General features: G+C 43.5%; 2 protein-coding genes across 6 annotated transcripts in view; both read right to left on the bottom strand.

Annotated features, from left to right (window-relative positions):
• Positions 1–20,000, bottom strand: part of LOC141376869 (uncharacterized) — a 601,238-nt gene that overhangs the window by 513,947 nt on the left and 67,291 nt on the right. The window lies entirely within an intron of this gene.
• On the bottom strand, positions 11,922–15,869 carry LOC147841556 (uncharacterized). Of its 5 annotated transcripts, XM_087276930.1 has the most exons (6): positions 13,911–15,256; positions 13,354–13,824; positions 12,789–12,958; positions 12,448–12,702; positions 12,122–12,367; positions 11,922–12,042 (listed from the first exon to the last, which is right to left on the bottom strand). In XM_087276930.1, the coding sequence occupies exons 1-6, from the start codon at positions 14,575–14,577 to the stop codon at positions 11,950–11,952; spliced, it is 1,902 nt and encodes a 633-aa protein (XP_087133056.1). In that variant the 5' UTR covers positions 14,578–15,256; the 3' UTR covers positions 11,922–11,949. The 5 variants fall into 5 exon arrangements, with proteins under 5 accessions (XP_087133056.1, XP_087133055.1, XP_087133054.1 ...); XM_087276929.1 differs by having other exon boundaries at positions 13,354–15,869; XM_087276928.1 differs by having other exon boundaries at positions 12,122–12,702; positions 13,911–14,615.

Here is a 20,000-nt window from a genome sequence, read left to right as displayed (position 1 = left end):
AGTTTTATTTATTTTAGTTTGACTGAAAAATAATAATAGTAATAACAATATTAATATTAATAATAATAATAATAATAATAATAATAATAATAATAATAATAATAAAGTTATATTATTAGCTCTCCTAAGAAATTTATATTTTTTTGTCTCAGAACAAATCAAGTAGTGCAATGACTTGCCTAATTACCCTAACGTGTCTTGTTAACCTAATTAAACTAATTAGACTTTGAAGTGCACTTTGGGCTGAATACTATATATCTTGCAATATAACTGGTAAAAATATTCTGTATTGTCATCATGGCCAAGATAGAAGAAAATAGTATTATTATATTCAAATTAAATTAAACATCCAACTCTACTCAAATATAATTTAAATGTAGATTTCCAGAATAAATAAATAAACCTGTATTGAAAACACAAAAGAATCATCCACTAAGCTCAGAACACCAGGATCTGGAATCTTTGCGCATAAACTCTAAGAACACCTCTAATTTTACACCTCGGTGTCCTAAAGGACGCTTCCTGTTGTTTCAGACGCTTTGCGGTCTGTCAGACACCAGGAATCATGGGAAAGCGGCGAGTGCCACTGAAGCGGTGAGTCCATGTTGGAAAATTTCACTTCGATTTCATGCTGGTCCACAAACAAAACGATGCAACGGAAGAGAGAAAGAGAGAGAGAAAGGCTGAATGTGTTGTAAAACGTGCTCTTGTTACCCCAGTAGAGGGGGCTCCTCGCTCTAAATCAATAATAATGACGGTGATTAATGAAGGGAGACTCTCAGCCTCTGAAAGTCTGTCTGAGGAAGATTCAGACTCTGATCGGATCCTCCAAAACTGCTAAACCACCAAATCCTCTCTCGCAGAAGCTTGTCAATTCAACTGGGACGTCAGCTTCATCTGACACCCTCCAACACACACTCATAAATCCACACACGCACTTACAGTATTAGGCTATGGAAACACTTCCTCTTTTCATCACTTATGAAGCTCTTCCCCATAAACACACACACACACACTATCAACAATTATCACAGCTCTTTTTTTCTCTCTCTCCGCTAGTCACTCTTACAGCTGTGTATGATTTAATGCATTAAAACAAATGTCAAACAATCAGTTTTGGATGAATATAGTTGAAGACAAAAGGATCAGCCCTCCTTGTGAAATTTTTTTTTTTTTTTTAAGTATTTCCTCAGTGCTATTTTATTGGAGAGTTCAATATTTTTTTTGTAACACATTTCAATAACTCGATATGTTTGTCTTTGCTATGATGGCAGCATTAGTTACTTTGCAGGATACCAGTATTTAGCTTAAAGGTTAAAGAAACCCTCGAGTACTTTTCTCAAATTGTGACAGATTTGTGTGTGTGTTGAGCATCAGTTAAAACACTGTTAGCTCTTGTCAGCTTTAAATGTGGGGAAAACAGGATAATACTGAACTTTTGTCAGCTAATTTCAGCGGGTTTAAAACATTTTTTGGGCCGGGATCAAAATTGGAGACAAAGCACTAATCTGCTAGTGGAGTGATGATGCGTCGGTAGGGTTGGGTATAGTTTGGGGTTATTTCGATAATTTTAAAACGATACCGGTGCCAAAACGATACACGAATTGATGCTTTTGAGCCACAAAATTATGGTGGATGACTAGAAAAATCTTTTATTTGACAAAAACTTTCAACCCGAGCTCATTCTGAAAACGTAACCTCGCGGACGTTTCTGGAGACCGCAATTTATGTGGCTGTAGGTACGTATGGCTGCATTTTGTTTTTTTAAGCGAACGCTACAGGGGTGGTGTGACGCCGCTCCTCTTCGCCCTCGCCGGCTCACCTCCGTGTGGAGGGCTCTCCCACCGCAAACAGTTTGTCCAGTTAGCTCGTTGTGTTACGTTGGCAGAGCGGAGGTCCGGTGGGGAGCCGGCCGCGGCAACAACTGGGTTCGAGACCGAGAAAGATCGGTTCCAGAAATCAGGTAAGACAAAAAACAGAATCCAAAAGATAAAGCGAACGGGTTCAAAACGGGGCGAGAAATCTGAAAATGCGATCAAAATCAGACGAGAGCTTTTCTTTTTCTGGACGGCTTTTGTAAATCGTTGCTTAAGTTTAGGGAAGGAGAAGGAGGAGGGTGGCTGGGTCGGCCAATTGGCTGGCCGCTCAGTCATTCAGTCAGTCAGTTAGACAGACGATTGCTCGACAGCGGCCTCCGGCAGCCTTTTACACGAGAACAGCGCGGGCGCGAACGGCGTACGTTCGCGGATTCGCAAAAACAAAAAAACTGCACAATTACGTACCTCTCGAGACGTAAATCGTGGTCTCCAGAACGGCCGCAGGGCTACGTTTCCAGAATAAGCCTGGGTAGAAATCTTTTAAAAAACAATTTTAATAGAACAATATAGTTTAAGTTTAACTTAAACATCAATTAATATTTTATATATTTGAATTACATTAATATATTTCCTTTGATCATTTGTTGGTTAGCATGAATTTAAGGTTTGCATTATAAAATTACATTAGCTTACAACTAACCTGTGGAAAGGCTGTAATCAAAATACTAAACTCCTTTTTTCTAGGGTTAGGGCTTGTGACTATGTTTACTTGTTTATCAGTAATCTAATGATTTGCCTTAATCTAAATAAGACAATAATATTATTAAGGTGTATAAATGAGTTGCTTTTTGAATGTTCCTTTCATGATCCCATCTTACATGTTATAGTACATAGATTGATTAACGTCATTGCGTCACTGCGCTATCCATTCAATTTTATTCAGACACATTTCATTCATGCCCCCATGACAAACCGAGGTATTTGATGCAAGCATTAAGTAAGGACTGGTGAAACAGTGCTCTTTTAATGGAATAATAGAATTTCATACAGCATGTTGAATGAAAAGAAAAAACCTCCACATTTCGCGACGCAGGTGGTCCTTTAAGGTAATCAAAAATCACTGTTCACATGCTAGCCTAGACTCTTAATCAGAGTATTGTCTTAATCATGTTAAAATCGGAGCATTGGTGTCCATGTCCGTGCTCACTAAAAGTGCCAGATGATATCGCAAGCTTTCAGAGACAGCGCATTCCTCTGCCTTTAAGTTGATGCATGAGCCCTCAAATGTGTCATTAAGTTTGACGTGTTTCCCCTCTTACACACAACTTTTGTAAAGCATATGCTTCACGTCGCTGTGTCAGAATCCTTACATGTAAAATACGCTTTAGGACGCTTAATTTAGGCAAATTTGACGAACCCAATTGTGTGCGTTGGTCTGAAGAGAGTCGCTCTTGCTCACCGAATGCGCTGTACTTTGTGCGTTGTATGCGTCAGTTCCCTAAGCAACAAGAACAAATGCCTGAAATCGCCTGTCCGTATTCCTTAAAGTTGTTTAGAATTTAATGTTAAGAGATGGTGTGACAACGCGTATCTATTTGTGCCTTTGATGCACTCCTTGATGCTTCTTACGTCCTTGTCGCAGCACCAGTGGCACCAAATTAGGCATTGAAATTCATATGCTGATTCGGCCCGGTACATACTTGTTCCAAAGGTACCGGTGCTATGATGGCACTGGGTTTTGGTTCCCAACCCTAAACGCCGGTTTCTCATTATTATTCATAGCAGAGTTTTCTTATGCTATGAGAAGACCCTGCTTCTTAATTATTCATAAGAGCATGTGCTTTCCAAAGGCTGTCCTGCCAAGCTGTGAGACCCAATGACTGGGTGAGAAAGCATCTGCGGACTCTGCATACGGCATACAGTTTGCTTTCATGATCCACGGGGTTTGTTGCATGTTTTTCCTCGCAATGCTGTCAGGGCATTTTTGTTAGGGGAGGTGTACGAGAATTGGAGAATGGTGGACTTTGTCTTTTATCCAACCCTGGCTTATTCTGAAAACGTACCTATATATACATTTCTAAAGACTGCAAAATATGTGCCTGGGGGTATGTTTTATTGCAGTTTTTGTTTTCGTGGGTCCACGAGAGGCCGCTGAGATCTCAAATTTATCTTGCGAGTGCGATTTGCACCTGCTGTTCTCACATAAACCCACCAGAGACGGCTGTTGACTGACTGGCTGACTGATTGATTGACCAAATGACCGACCCACCCTCCTCCTTCCCTAAACCCAACTAATTTTATTAACTGACCCGCCCACACTCTTCCCCAAACCCAACCTACTTTTTTTCAAAAGCAATCCAGAAAAAGAAAAGCCCTCATCAGACTTTTTCCACGTTTTACCACATTCTCACCCTGTAATTTACTTGTTTACTTAAATTTTTGGCTTCTGTTTTTGTCTTACCTACTTTCTGGAACCGTTCTTCACCTGACTGAAACCTTGTCGTTGAGGTCAGCTCCTCTGTGCATCTCAAGTATGCAGAGCTAACGGGACAAACAGGTCCCTACAGCTAAAAAAGCCATCCATACGGAGGTAAACGGTCAGCTGGTGAGTGCGAAAAGGAATGGCGTCATACTACCCCGTACCGTTCATTTAAAAAATGAAATGCAGCCATACGTACCTCTGGCTACATGTAAATGTACATATAAATGTATATAGGGCTACGTTTTTTTATAATGAGCCTATATTGCTTTTATCAGTTGAGTTCATTACCATTCAGACACATCATCTATATCCGTGCTGCGGTGTTCGGTTATGTTTAAAATCCCCTGGATTACCGGCAGGCCTAATGTTCGGAATAGACAGGGAAAGAGACCTGCTGCACTGCTATCCACTGTGTCTGCATTCAGACCCGGGGATTCAGGAGGAAAGAAGTCCTCCTCATTTATAGTGTTTATATAAACATGATTATCTTTATAATGATATAACAAATTGTGCTTATGTGTTTATGGAAATACGAATAACAAATGTAGCAGGGCATTCATTTATTTCCTTTATTTCTTTGCATTTTAACTTTGTAAACTATAAAATCATGGGTCTCCTCATGGTTTGTGTCTCATTTTGTGAGACAACTGACAACAGTTATTCGATACCCCCTGCTCAGCTGGCCACGCCCACTCCTCCCTCTGCCCCCAGCGCTCCACGCCCATCATGATGCATTTTTGGAAAAAATTCTGAGGTAGACGAAAGAGGGATTTCTCAGTAAGAAAGTCGTCATAGTTGGTAAACTATGCGCAGTAAATCTCCCCATGTTGGCGTGGGTTTCCTCCGGGTGCTCTGGTTTCCCCCACAGTCCAAAGATATGCGCTAGGTGAATTGGATAAACTAAATGTGTAGTGTATGAGTGTGAATAAGAGTGTATGGGTGTTACCCAGTACTGGGTTGCAGCTGAAAGGGCATCCGCTGTGTAAAACACATGCTGGTATAGTTGGTGGTTCATTACGCTGTGGTGCAAAAAAGAAATTGAATGAATGGATGTTCTGATGCAGGAGGTTTGTGTGTCCATATGGTCATGTGATCATCAGACATGTGAAAGGCGACACATGGGAATTTTGACCCAAGCTGCTCCTTTATACTCAACATGATCCTTCATTACATATACAGCCTTTCTGAATTATCATCAGCTGCAAAAACAAGTCACGCATGTACTGTATGAACAGACTATACTGTATCATAAAATACTTACTTCCTTTAAGAGGAAACCCCACCCAAAAAACAATCTCACTTCTATCATCATTATCTCACCATCACGTCATTCCAAACATACACACATACCAAAAAATGTCCCCATGAGGTCAAAATGTACTGGTACTGCTATACTAATACAAATGTAAGAAATAGCACACAGACACAAATGTTGGTTTTTGTGATATATGAGGACTTTCCAAAGGCGTACTGTAAATAAATGCTTCTACTTCTAAATGCGTAAACCCAACTCTTACAGGAAAGTTGGGCAAATTTTTTTACGTAAAAAAAAAAAAAAAAAAAAAAACTGTTAAGTGTGGTTGATTTTTTTTAAATTACGAGGACACAATGCATGTCCTCATAAACCACCTTAACATCGCAATACCTAGATCATAACCTTTATACAAATTTGCGTCCTCATAAACCACACACACACACACACACACAGAGAGAGAGAGAGAGAGAGAGAAATGTAAGAGAAAAAGGAGATATTTACACCGGTGGGAGTATTTTTGTTGATGATAAAATAAGATTTTAACAGTTTGAATTACTAATGATTTGTATATATTTTGTTTTCATTTTACGTTCATTGTTTTAGCAAAGAATTGTTTCATTTTTTTAGTATTTTTTCATCTATTACTATACAGTTTAGTATAGTATAGTATAGTATAGTATAGTATAGTATAGTATAGTATAGTAAATTATGGTAGGGTTTAGCATAGTATAGTTTTTATAGTATATCATAGATTCACATATTATATAAGTATAATTTAGTATAGTATAGTACATTATAATATAGTGTGGTATAGAATAGTATAGTAAAGTATAGCTTATTATAATATAGTATATTATAGTTTAGTAAAGTTTAGCAGAGTTTAGTTTGGTATAGTATAGTATAGTATAGTATAGTATAGTATAGTATAGTATAGTTTAGTATAGTATAGTATAGTATAGTTTAGTATAGTATAGTATGGTATGGTATGGTATGGTATGGTATAGTATATAGTTTATAGGCTAGTTTTGTTTAATTTCAATTGTATTATTTTAGTATAAACTATATGCATTTTTTGTTCTACACTCCGTCTATTAATACTTTTCTGTCTTCAATCCCATCAGAAAAACAAACAAACAAACAAACAAACAAACAAACAAACAAACAAACAAACAAACAAAAACGTCCTCTAACACATATACATATTCCTTATTTATAAATCTTTAATTTACTACTTTGATATAACCAATCAATTTTAACAATAAATTTCTATTTCTATTCTTTTTATTGTAAGAAACCATCTTAATGTGACCTCTGAACTGTAAAACCCCTCTCTCTCTATGTGTTTTAACTTCAGAAATGCAAGTGATAAAGGGTAAAATGTCAGATCAATTTAAAGAGAGGACAGTTAGCAGTTCATTAAAGGGAGGGAGGGCCATATTGCGCTACGGAGGCCTGCTGGCAACCTCCCCGATCTGGGCCACTCACAGCCCGTCCAGATGGCATGAGGATCCGTGTGGAGTTTCAGAGATCTTCCCCTGCCCATCATCGGCCATGCTTTTTCTCATTGCCTGAGTGCGAATATGCTGGTGCTAAAGAGCTGCTGGAAATGCTGATTTATGTATTCCGCTAGTTAGTATGGAGATCAGTGCTGAAGACGATTAGTACAGACATCGTCTCTGCAAGGAAAGCAAATACGAGTGTATCACTGGAGGAAGAGCACATTCAGTCAGCGCCGCCAACTGCTGTTTAACTCAATGCAACACTTTAACAGACAGAGTTGATTATAATGCAATTGGACAAGTTTTATTTATTTATTTATTTATTTATTTATTTATTTATTTATTTATTTATTTTTGTCAGTATTCAAAAGTCTTTGACTAAAAGTAGCGAGAATGCTAAATAGATTTTACAGTAACGCGACAGATTAGCTGACTCAAAACAGCTTCAGTTATACAGTATAATATAATATGATGTGTTTTTTTTTTGTCAATAAGAGAAATGGAAATATATTTGCTTTATAATTTTATTTCATGCATGTAATTAATAAACAATTTAAATGTATTACATCTTTATTTAATTTTCTGTTATTTAAAATGTTATTAATATTATGATTATTTACTTAATATGTAGAATGGTAAATTATTAAAAAGAACAATTATACCTGCATTAAATAATAATAATAATAATAATATTAATAATTATAAAATAATAATATCAATAATAATAATAATAATAATAATAATAATAATAAATGTTATACTAAATTTAAATAACTGTGATAATAATATTATTAATAATAAAAATATTAATGATAAAAATAATAATATAAAAATATAAATAATAATAAAAATCACAACAATAATTATTAATATGATTATTATGATTATTGTGATTATTATTATTATTATTATTATTATTATTATTATTATTATTATTATAAAAACAACAACAACAACAAATACAATAATAATGAAAACAACTATAATATTAATAGTAATAATAATAATAATAATTATTATTATTATTATTATTGTTGTTGTTGTTGTTGTTGTTGTTGTTATTATAATTATTATTATTGTGATTAATATTATTATTATTATTATTATAACTGGTATACTAAATTTAAATAACTGTAATAATAATAATAATAATAATAATAATAATAATAATAATAATACTTCTGACCATAAAAGCTACATAACCTTTTTTTTTTTTTATAAATGTAATGTAAGGTATGAAACAAGCAATGCATCATCAGTAGGTAAATAATCACCACAAGAAGTGTTAGAAATACAGATTTTGGCTATTGTGCGGAAAAAAATACAAGGCAGAATAAGGAGGGATTTTTTAAACAATGTGCTTCCTTTAGTACTGTTGTCCTTAAAGGAAGATATCAGCTTTATGTGATTTGAAGCTTTGCAAAGTAAGACAGACTTACTGTGCAGTTGCTGTAAATGTATTAATGGAGGACTTCCAGAAGGTTTCCACATCTCTCGATCTATGGGCTCCTGAGGCTCCTGGACTCCACAGCGCTGGAAGGCTGCATTTATTCAGGTGAGTTCTAGGGTCAAAAATAAAGACACACAGCCAAAACACAACACACACTTTAAAGTAAACAGATGCATTTTTATGTTTTATTTATTTGCAATGTTTGCTAGAGCAAGCATCACTACTATATTGATGGAGTATATTGACAGGGATAAACAAACTCGTCCCATACCGTTTGCAATATACTGTACACCAGTCATTCCCCAGGTTACTCGGCTTCTAAAATAAGTAAAAATAAATAAATAAATCACTAAACTTGCATTTAAGCAGTGACTACAGAATATGCTATTTTGTATGTATTGCACTAGGAAACAAACGACTACTAAGTAAAACTACTAAGCAACCTCTCAGAAAAGCGACCACATAGCAACTTTCAGCAAAACAGATACTTAGACACTATATTTAAAATATTGAGACACAACTTGAAAGGTGTGTGTCCCATTACAAAAAGTACATCGTATCAACAGTAAGATGTGATGTTTGTGGTCTATTTTCTGCTTGAGGATTTGCTGTGATAAATGGAAACATTCATTCAGCTATATACCACAATATGCTGAAGAAGAATGTCCAGGCATCTGTAAGTGACCTCAAGCTGAAGTGAACCTGGCTTCTGCAGCAGGACAATGATCTAAAGCACACAAGCAAGTCCACTTCTGAATGGCTGAAGAAAAACTAAATGAAGACTCCACAGTGGCCTAGTCAAAGTCCTGACCTGAATCCGGTTGAGATAACCTTGAATAGGTGGTTTATGCTTGAAAACTCTTAAATATTGCTGAATAACAACAATTATGCAAAGATGAGTGGGCTCTAAATCCACTAAAGCACTGCAAATTATCGAAAACAATACATCTGATGCATTAGTTTAGTTGTGTCCCACAATATCCTGAAGAAGAATGTCCAGGCATCTATTAGTGACCTCAAGCTGAAGTGAACTTGGCTTCTGCAGCAGGACAATGATCTAAAGCACACAAGCAAGTCCACTTCTGAATGGCTGAAAAAAAACTAAATGAAGACTCCAGAGTGGCCTAGTCAAAGTCCTGACCTGAATCCGGTTGAGATAACCTTGAATAGGTGGTTTATGCTTGAAAACTCTTAAATATTGCTGAATAACAACAATTATGCAAAGATGAGTGGGCTCTAAATCCACTAAAGCACTGCAAATTATCGAAAACAATACATCTGATGCATTAGTTTAGTTGTGTCCCACAATATCCTGAAGAAGAATGTCCAGGCATCTGTTAGTGACCTCAAGCTGAAGTGAACTTGAGTTCTGCAGCAGGACAATGATCTAAAGCACACAAGCAAGTCCACTTCTGAATGGCTGAAAAAAAACTAAATGAAGACTCCAGAGTGGCCTAGTCAAAGTCCTGACCTGAATCCGGTTGAGATAACCTTGAATAGGTGGTTTATGCTTGAAAACTCTTAAATATTGCTGAATAACAACAATTATGCAAAGATGAGTGGGCTCTAAATCCACTAAAGCACTGCAAATTATCGAAAACAATACATCTGATGCATTAGTTTAGTTGTGTCCCACAATATCCTGAAGAAGAATGTCCAGGCATCTGTTAGTGACCTCAAGCTGAAGTGAACTTGAGTTCTGCAGCAGGACAATGATCTAAAGCACACAAGCAAGTCCACTTTTGAATGGCTGATGAAAAGCTAAATGAAGACTTCGGACTGGCCTAGTCAAAGTCCTGACCTGTATCCGGTTGAGATAACCTTAAATAGGTGGCTTATGCTCGCAAACCCTCCAATGTGGCTGAATTAAAACAATTCTGCAAAAATGAGTAGGCTAAAAAATCCCCCACAGCACTGTAACAGACTCATTGCAAGTTATCGAAAACAAAACATCTGATACATTAATTCAGCTGTGCACCACAATATCCTGAATGAGAATGTTCAGGCATATGTTAGTGACCTTCAGCTGAAGTGAACTTCTGCAGCAGGACAATAATCTTTTTATATTATAAAAACTACACATTGAAACACTTTAAATTACATTTATATGTAAAAAACTTAATAACAACTCTAAAAAAGTATTTCAGGAATGTGAGCAGAATCGCAGCTTTCCCTATAATAACAGCAATTTTCCACACACACACACACACACACACACACACACTCACACACACACACACACACACACACACACACATTAACCAGTCTTTTTGACTATAAATAAAGATTTATTTTTTTTGTAAAATTACGTAATTACAGCAATGTTGTAAAGACTTGGTTAATAGTATAGAATAATAGTATAGAATATAATACAGTTTTTCTCTTCTCTTTTGTCTTTGGTGCATTTCTTACAACACTATTTACATTTGCACAATAGTTAATGCGTTTCTCAAAACAATTAGTACAAACTGCAAAACCTAGTTGATAACCTGCAAAAGTGCGTCACTTGCTCAAAATGGAGAGCTCATCCCTCAAAAGCAAGTATTGATGTCAATGAAAGTGTCAGTGTCATCAAGATAAAAAAGTCCTGACTCCATTGTTTATGAACAAGATAGTCAAATGGCTTTGTCCTGTTTTCATTATGACACTTTACTCTTTAAGTTTTTTCCAAAGTCAGATTTTGGTGACACTTTCTGAAAATGCTCAAGACAGCACTGTATACTATTTGCACATCCATTTGAAAACTTCTGTAAAGTTAGACATCACTGCATTTAGTGAGGTATCTGAGTACAAGACACTGAATATGAATGTTTCTTATGTTTCCTGCATTTGCTCTTTGCAATTTTAATTTATTCAAAGCATTGTGCAAAAGAATAACTCACCCTTATTTACAACAAACATAAACTTCCTCCATAAAGTTAACCTCCACTCCACAGCTGCCCTGTCCTGACCTATTCATGCATCTCTAAGGACCGAGCTGTCCCGGGAGAAGCTTGCTAATATACAGAATTGGACTCAAGGCCTTCTGGGCGTTCAAAGCATTTGCAGACCTGGACAGATTTGTCCAGCCCATCACCCCCTTGTGCTGGAAAAGGGATTCATTCTCCCTATGAGCTATCAACCAAGGCTGAACCTGGACGGGGGCGTCCCGCGAGTCACTTTTAACACTCAAGGCAGGGATAGTTTGTCCCAATTGGAACGTAGCCAAGGCAGAACCTGGACGAGGGCATCCCACGTGACACTTTTAACACACAAGTTAGGGCTAATCTGTCCCAATCGGAACGTAGCCAAGGCAGGACCTGGACGCAGCAGGCATACAGCGTTGAACTAAGAAGACAGGGCTCATTTTTGTCCCCACTGAATTTACTTTTACCACACAGATAATAAATAAAAGGAATAATGAAGACACTGAACACCATTTGACCGTTAAGTTGTACAATATTTATTTATTCAGAGTCTTCTGTTTGTTCGAGCGGGCGAGCGCCCTGGCTTTTCCCTTTGGCAGGGCGCCATGGCAGCGTCCTCCTGCTGGTTCCCTCCTGGAAAAGAGACACATAAAGGGTAGTTAGCCAATGCCACACGTTCTGCTGTCCACGCCAAAGAGAATGTGATTTTTACCAGGGGAGAGACGGAAGTCTCCGTCCTCTTGCGCCCTTTCCGCGGGGGGCTTTCAGTGCCCGCTGCCTCCCCATCCTCCTCCTCCTCCTCCTCCTCCTCCACCAGGGCCCTTTCAAAGAGTCTGCGGCGCTCGCGTGCTTGGAGAGGTCCGAGGTGAAGTGCGTAGAACTTATCTGAGGTTGAAGTGTCATGGCACATGAATTGCGCCACCTTGCGGCGATCCTCTGAAGAGTGTGCATTCTTTGCCTGCGTCGGAGAGAGACAGAAGCTTGATTAGGATAGAAGCCGCCGCTGGTAGTTACAGGGGCGTCACAATGCCTACTCACATGAGTCGCGATCGCAGTGCGTACGTCAGTAAAGGTGGGTTTGCCTGGAAGGCCCATACTGAGCCAAGCAGACTGAAAGTACTTGTTCAGGGTCCGACAAGGACTGGCTCTGGAAGTGAAAAAGAAATAGGTAGCCTGGCTCCCTCCGGGGAGACCAGCCCGCAGCGCCAAAAACCTGCGGAACCAGCTGTATTCCTCCCTGTTTAGGGACAGCTGAGCCGCCCCAAAGGCTCTGTTTGTTTTGTGAGTGGTAATCTGCCATCAGAGAACAAGCAGTGAATGAGTGAGTGAGAGAGAGAGCATGCTACTGGTGACCCCCACCTTACTTGCGCCATACTCACGTTAATGACATAAGCAGACTCGTCGGGGCTTCTGGAGGCCTCTTCAACCTCCTGGATTGTGAGATTCTGGAAGACTCCACAGCGGTGCCCAGAGATGGAGGTTAGGTAGCCAGTCAGAAAGCCATAGAAGCGCCACTGTTGCCTAGTGCTTGGGTTGGATTCGAGGCTATCTGGTGAAAGACATTAGACAGATTAGACCACCGACGGTTCTATTTCCTTTCTGGGTCACCAACAGCTCTTGGCTGCTGGTGACTTGTACTCCGGGGCGCCAGCAGCTCAAACAACAGCTGCTGGTGGCCCGGAGAGGAAATGTGCGTTTCTTCTTCAGGGGCACCAGCAGTTCATGGACTGCTGGTGCCCCTGAAGAAGAAACGCACAACTCCTCTCCGGGCCACCAGCAGCTGTTGGTTCATCCAGCCACGTCGGTCTGCCCCCCTTCCCCCCCGAATGAGTCCCATTCGCGGGGGAGAGGGGCAGACAGACGTGGCTGGATGAACCAAGGGCTGTTGGTGCCCCGGAAGAACGAACAGGGGGAATCGCTGGAACGGCGGAAGGGCTTGCTTACCTAGCAGGGCGGGAATTTTCCTCCCAGCGGTCCGGTGACAGCGCACCAGACTGGCCTTGGGGATCAGTCGGCTTTCCTTCGCCTGCTTGGTCCTTACCTCGTGCACGACGACACGCCGGCGTATGCCGCGGATGAGGGCTCTGACCTCCCTTCGAATCAGAACCAGAGCCGTGCTGGAGAGCTGACAGGCGGCCGGCGGCGTCTCCGAGAGGTAGTCTAGGAACTGAGCCACGTTCTTCAGGTAGTGCTGCCTGGTGGGCTCGGCCATGCGCGTCTGACCTAGCCGGGCGGCCCACGCTCGGATTCGGGCTGGTTGGTTGAGGAAGAGGAAGTCCCCTGGCTCCGCGGTGCCCCTGGCCATGTAACCAAGGAAGGCTTTGATTCTCCCCAGCTTCGAAGTGACGTTGTTCCGCAGGCGGGGGGTGGGCTCGCTGCCCAGTTGGTACCCTTCGAACTCCCCCAAGAGAAGGTCTGTGGAACGAGCACAACCAAGAGTCAACTTCCCCGAAGCCACACACCCAGCAGAGCGACAGTGACGTGCCTGAAATATACTCAACTCAGCGCGGGGACGTGGTCCGGGAACGGGTAGGCAGTGGGCTCCAAAGCCTCCGGAGGCTCGGGGGGCGTCGGACCTCCGGCCGCCCCTCGCCCGGGAGGCGGTGGTGCAGGAGGCGACCTGGTTCTCCTGGCCCTCTTCCTCCTCCTTCTCCCCCCTTCTCCCTTCCTTAGCTCTCGGTAGAGGCGTGTGATTTGGAGCAGGGTGGACCGCATCTTGGTAACCTGTTTCCCCAGGTCCGTGAGCTGAGCCTGTATGCGCTCGGTGGCGCGCCTGCAGCCGCGGTCGGCGCACGGGCGGCCGGCCTCTGGGTCCTCCGAGTCCCGCTCCCCCTCGGAGGACGATGCTAGCTGGGACACGACAGGGATTGCAGGCTGGGTGGACCGCAGCCACTGCAACTCCCGAGCTACTTTCCGGCGTTTCGCCCTCCCCATAGCCTCTTTCCTTCCCGAGGTCGAGAGCTCCGCGTGCTGCCTCAAGTGCCTGTCTAGGCGGGCTGGCGTCCGGCGACATCCCGGGACCGGGCACGGTGTCTTCCGCGTGTCCACGCGGCCGGCGGCCAGCGCGAGAAGCAGCCGCTTCTCGTCCGAGTTGGCCACCTTGTGAACGGCCGTCAGGTGAGGCGCAAGCCGGCTGTACACGTTGAAGCATAGGGCACATTCAGCCATGACCGTGCCAGAGCCAATGCAGAGGGGGAAAGGGGCCCGCACGCCACGTGCGGCGGTTAATAAGCGGCCGGAGGCGGCGTCCACTTCCGCGTCATGACGTTGGTGGACCCGTATTTCTTAAAGGGGAAGGACACCCCCCCGCACCAGGAGGTGTAAGCCGATGCCCTACGGAGATCCATTCGGTTCAAGCCTTCTCTTGTTACGACTTCTCAAGTAGGGGGGAGAGGGGTGTCCACCTCACTCCCTTCCCCCCTTTTCAAAGGAACCAGAGGGGGTGTCCCGTTAAACAATTCACCCCACCGCCCCTTCATCGTTGCCCCGGTCAGCGGTTCGACACCTCTCTCTCTTGTCACGACTCGAGTTGGGGAAGGGGTGTCCCACCTCACTCCCTATCCCCCCTTCATTTTGCTGTTCTGGCCAGCGGGAGCTTTTCCACAGCCATCCACGTTCACTTTTTCCACCCCAAAAAGGGGATTGATTGTTTGAGCCCCATCGGGGGGGGACAGCTCCACACGCGCCAGCCGCGGGAGCTTTTGTGACCTGCTACAACCAACATGGGATACGCACCAACCATCGAAAGGGGAGTTCAGACAGCCCGTAACCCCGGCACCACTGACCCTGGCACGTTTCACCTCGCCGGAGTCCACTAGCTTCCCCTCCCAACCAACCACCCTCACTCCCCCGGGAGCAGGGTAGGCGGGGTGGGGGTCAGCCGGGAGCCAGCAAGGATAAACCCAGGGGGTGGGCGGCGTTGCGGGCGGGCGGGCGGACGGACGGGATGCAGACGCACACACTCGGGCGGGGGTAGAATCGAAGCCCACACCAGCTCGTTCCCTACGCTGCCCCTGGGGCCTCGATTCACCACGCCGGGTGACTCGACCGAACCCACCGAACATCCCCCAGCCCTCGCAGGGCGAGGGGCGTGGGGCGGGGGCACGGGCCGAGTATCGGCGCGGGGGAAACGGAGTCCAGGGGGGCGGGCTGGCGGGCGGGCTGAGCAGCAGACAAGCTCTGGGTCATTTAGCCAGACGGGCCATCTGGGTCCTTTACCCACAGATCGGGGCGGGAAGGGGGGGGCGCTGTGTGCGGAGGGACACCCCCACGCCTCCCTGATACAGCGCCCAGGACGGGGAGGATCTGCCACACCCATAGAGGCCGACCCCATTGGTGCTTTGGGGGGCCTGGGTGGGGGCCTAGCCCCTGGGGCGCCACACTAGCTCCTATCGATCAGTCACCGTGGGGTCTGGCGACTGGACTGTCAGAGACTAAGTCCATATTTTTACGCCTTCCCCGAAACCCTGATGGCAGGTCAGAGATTGTGGGTGTCGGGCAAAAACCTCCAGGCGCGGGACGTCCCGACAAGTAGGCCGGGAAGGGTGGTCTCCCGTCGGGCATGGTTTGGTGGGCTCGGGCCTGGGTCTAACCAACGCCCCGGTGAGCGCCAGGCATAACGTATTCCTGTTGGACCTTTGGCGCTAGATGCGTAAAGATGTGCCGCTGGTGAACCATCGATGGAGCCGCTGGTGAACCATTAATGGGGGCCTCTGAGATCCAGCGTTGGGGAGGCCTGTGCCCCGCGCGCTCTGCCCGGGGCACACACACCCTTCTCGGGGAGCGACCCCAGCCCCTCTCCCTGGCCTGGGGCCTCTGAGATCCAGCGTTGGGGAGGCCTGTGCCCCGCGCGCTCTGCCCGGGGCACACACACCCTTCTCGGGGAGCGACCCCAGCCCCTCTCCCTGGCCTGGGGCCTCTGAGATCCAGCGTTGGGGAGGCCTGTGCCCCGCGCGCTCTGCCCGGGGCACACACACCCTTCTCGGGGAGCGACCCCAGCCCCTCTCCCTGGCCTGGGGCCTCTGAGATCCAGCGTTGGGGAGGCCTGTGCCCCGCGCGCTCTGCCCGGGGCACACACACCCTTCTCGGGGAGCGACCCCAGCCCCTCTCCCTGGCCTGGGGCCTCTGAGATCCAGCGTTGGGGAGGCCTGTGCCCCGCGCGCTCTGCCCGGGGCACACACACCCTTCTCGGGGAGCGACCCCAGCCCCTCTCCCTGGCCTGGGGCCTCTGAGATCCAGCGTTGGGGGGGGGGCCGTGCCCTGCACGCTCTGCCCGAGGTACACGCACTCTCCGGCGGCAAGCGCTGGTTCCAAAGGACCCCCTAGATTTGCACCTAATCACCAGCCGTGCCCGGGCACCCCACTATTAAGCCCGGGGACACTAACTCCTCCAAACCGCATGGATCAGACAGACGTGCTGCTGGTGACCCAACTGGCCAAGACGTACCGCTGGTGACCCAATCGGTCTTTGGGTTTGTGAATGGGTCACCACCGGCCCTGGGCTCGTGTATGGGGCACCAGCCGCACGTCGTTCTAGCCTCCGTCTGCGATGGGGTCTTATGTTTGCTGCGGGGTGATGGACGCTGGGAGACGGGTTAGCAGCTCAGAAATGGACCCTTGACTCCCGTGTACCCCCTAACTCCCATGGTGTTCAGACCACTGGCCTTGCCCGGATTTGAACGCTTGTTTTTGGGTTAGCTTTGCTGGCCAAGAGGCCTGGATCCTTGGAAGGACCAGGGCAGCAGTGCGCATTTGGTTTGCCCGGATTTGAACGCTTGTTTTCGGGTTAGCTTTGCTGGCCAAGAGGCCTGGATCCTTGGAAGGACCAGGGCAGCAGTGCGCATTTGGTTTGCCCGGGTTTGAACGCTTGTTTTCGGGTTAGCTTTGCTGGCCAAGAGGCCTGGATCCTTGGAAGGACCAGGGCAGCAGTGCGCATTTGGTTTGCCCGGATTTGAACGCTTGTTTTCGGGTTAGCTTTGCTGGCCAAGAGGCCTGGATCCTTGGAAGGACCAGGGCAGCAGTGCGCATTTGGTTTGCCCGGGTTTGAACGCTTGTTTTCGGGTTAGCTTTGCTGGCCAAGAGGCCTGGATCCTTGGAAGGACCAGGGCAGCAGTGCGCATTTGGTTTGCCCGGGTTTGAACGCTTGTTTTGGGGCAACGGGGCCCTCGTTAGACCCCTGGTTCGTTCAACCGCGAAATCGAAAATTGCACTAAGTCCTTCATTTGAGTCTGTTATCGAAACCTCGACGGCAGGTCAGCGAAACCCAGGGACGCGCTACCCCCCCTCCAGGCGCGGGTCATGCCGGAGAGAGTGGTCTCTTCCCGGGCATGGCTTGGTGAGCTCTCCCCCTGGTCCAACCAACGCCCCCGGTGAGCTCATCCATAGCGTTTGCCAGCGGTCGTTCCAAAGACCCCCCCCGCTAGAGACCCACCATCCCCCAAATGAGTGTTAGTTGTTTCAAACAGCAAAAAAATAAAATCAATGCATTTCGTTTTCAAAATGATTTTTTTTTTACTTTCTTTGGGTAGAGTTGTGCACATACTGGAACTGAACCTACAACATACACAGGTCTGTAAATCAGTCATGAAACTGTTCAATTTAGAAGATATTTTAAGGTGAAATAAACTGATATTTTTAAAAAATAAAATTTGCTTGACAGATTTTGACAGCCAGTTCAACATTTTTATGACTCAAGTAATGAAATGAGCACTATTAGTTTTCTATGGATTGACTGTTCAGCATTTACAAGTTTAGTTAATTTTGACTGACATGACATAAGCAAATAAAAATGTTATAAGACAGCAGAGAGGTATATGAAAGCAATTGATGCAAGTCCAAAAGCGTTTGCAATTTGTTGGAAGGAATGAGAAACTGCTACTATGATGTGCACAAATGACTAACTGTTTTGAGAAATGTATTAACTGTTGTGCAAACGTACATAGTGTTGTGAGAAATGCACCAAAACCACTGAGAAAAACTGTAATTTTATATCTGAATTACTTACCAGTATTCCAAATGTTTTTCTTTTTTAAATTATAATTAAAGACAGGTAAAGGTAATATACAAAAAAGGAACTATATCAACCAAACCTATAGCGATCATATAAAATATACTGCTAAAAAATAAAGAAAACATTTGTACAAAAAAGTATGATTATATTATTACAGTTTTTCTCAGTGGCTTTGGTGTGTTTCTCACAACACTATTTACATTTGCACAACAGTTCATGCATTTCTCAAAACAATTAGTACAAACTGCAAAACCTAGCTGATAACCTGCAAAAGCGTGTCACATGCTCAAAATGGATAGTTCATTCCTCAAAAGCTATTTTTCATGTCAATCAAAGTGTCAGTGTCATCAAAATGAAAAGTCCTGACACCATTGTTTATGAACACGATAGTCAGATGGTTTAGTCTTGTTTTCATTATGACACTTTACTCTGTACATTTATTCAATGCAAAAAAGTCAGATGTTGGAGACACTTCCTGAAAATGCTCAAGACAGCACTGTATACTATTTGCACAACCATTTGAGAACTTCAGTAAAGTTAGACATCACTGCATTTAGTGAGCTATCTGAGTACAAGACACTAAATATGTATGTTTCACATTTTTACTGCAGATGCTCGTTGCAATTCGAATTTATTTACAGCATTGTGCAAAAGAATAAACTCACCCTTATTTACAACAAACACAACCATCCTTTGGGTAGAGCTGTGCACAACTGTAAACAATATTGCAGAACATATCGGAACTGAACCTACAACACACGTAGGTTTGTAAATCATTCATCAAATTGTTAAATTTTTAAGACATTTTCACGATAATGTAAAGATTAAATTTTTTTTATAAAATTTGCTAGACAGATTTTGACAGCTAGTTCAACATTTTTGTATGTAATGACTCAAGTAATGAAATGAGGACTATTAGGTTTATATGGAATGACTATTCATCATTTACAAGTTTAGTTCATTTTGACTGACATGACATAAGCAAATGATAATGTTGTAAATAGCAGAGAGTTGTGTGAACGCAATCGATGCATGTCCGAAAGCGTTTGCAATTTGTTGGAAGGAATGAGAAACTGCTACTAGGATGTGCACAAATGACTAACTGTTTTGAGAAATGTATTAACTGTTGTGCAAACGTAAATAGTGTTGTGAGAAATGCACCAAAGCCACTGAGAAAAACTGTAATTTTATATCTGAATCACTTACCAGTATTCCAAATGTTTTTTCTTTTTTAAATTATAATTAAAGACAGTTAAAGGTAATATACAAAAAAGGAACTATATCAACCAAACCTATAGCGATCATATAAAATATACTGCTAAAAAATAAAGAAAACATTTGTACGAAAAAAGTATGATTATATTATTAAATGTTCACATTAAAACACTGTCTAAATTCAATTTATATATAAAAAACCTTAAAAACAACTTTAAAAAAGTCTTTCAGGAATGTGAGCCGAACCGCAGCTCTCCCCATAATGACAGCAATCCTCAGTAATATTAGGTCGAACATCAGAAACACGTAGCTGCTCTCATTATGTGTATCAATCATTATCCGGATTTGTCAAATTAAATGCTCATAT

This window comes from Danio rerio, chromosome 12, assembly GCF_052040795.2.
Source record: "Danio rerio strain M-AB ecotype USA chromosome 12, GRCz13ab, whole genome shotgun sequence".
NCBI classification, from domain to species: Eukaryota; Metazoa; Chordata; class Actinopteri; order Cypriniformes; family Danionidae; genus Danio; species Danio rerio.
Note: the sequence above shows the minus strand (reverse complement) of the source record. Positions and strands in the feature narration are given on the sequence as shown.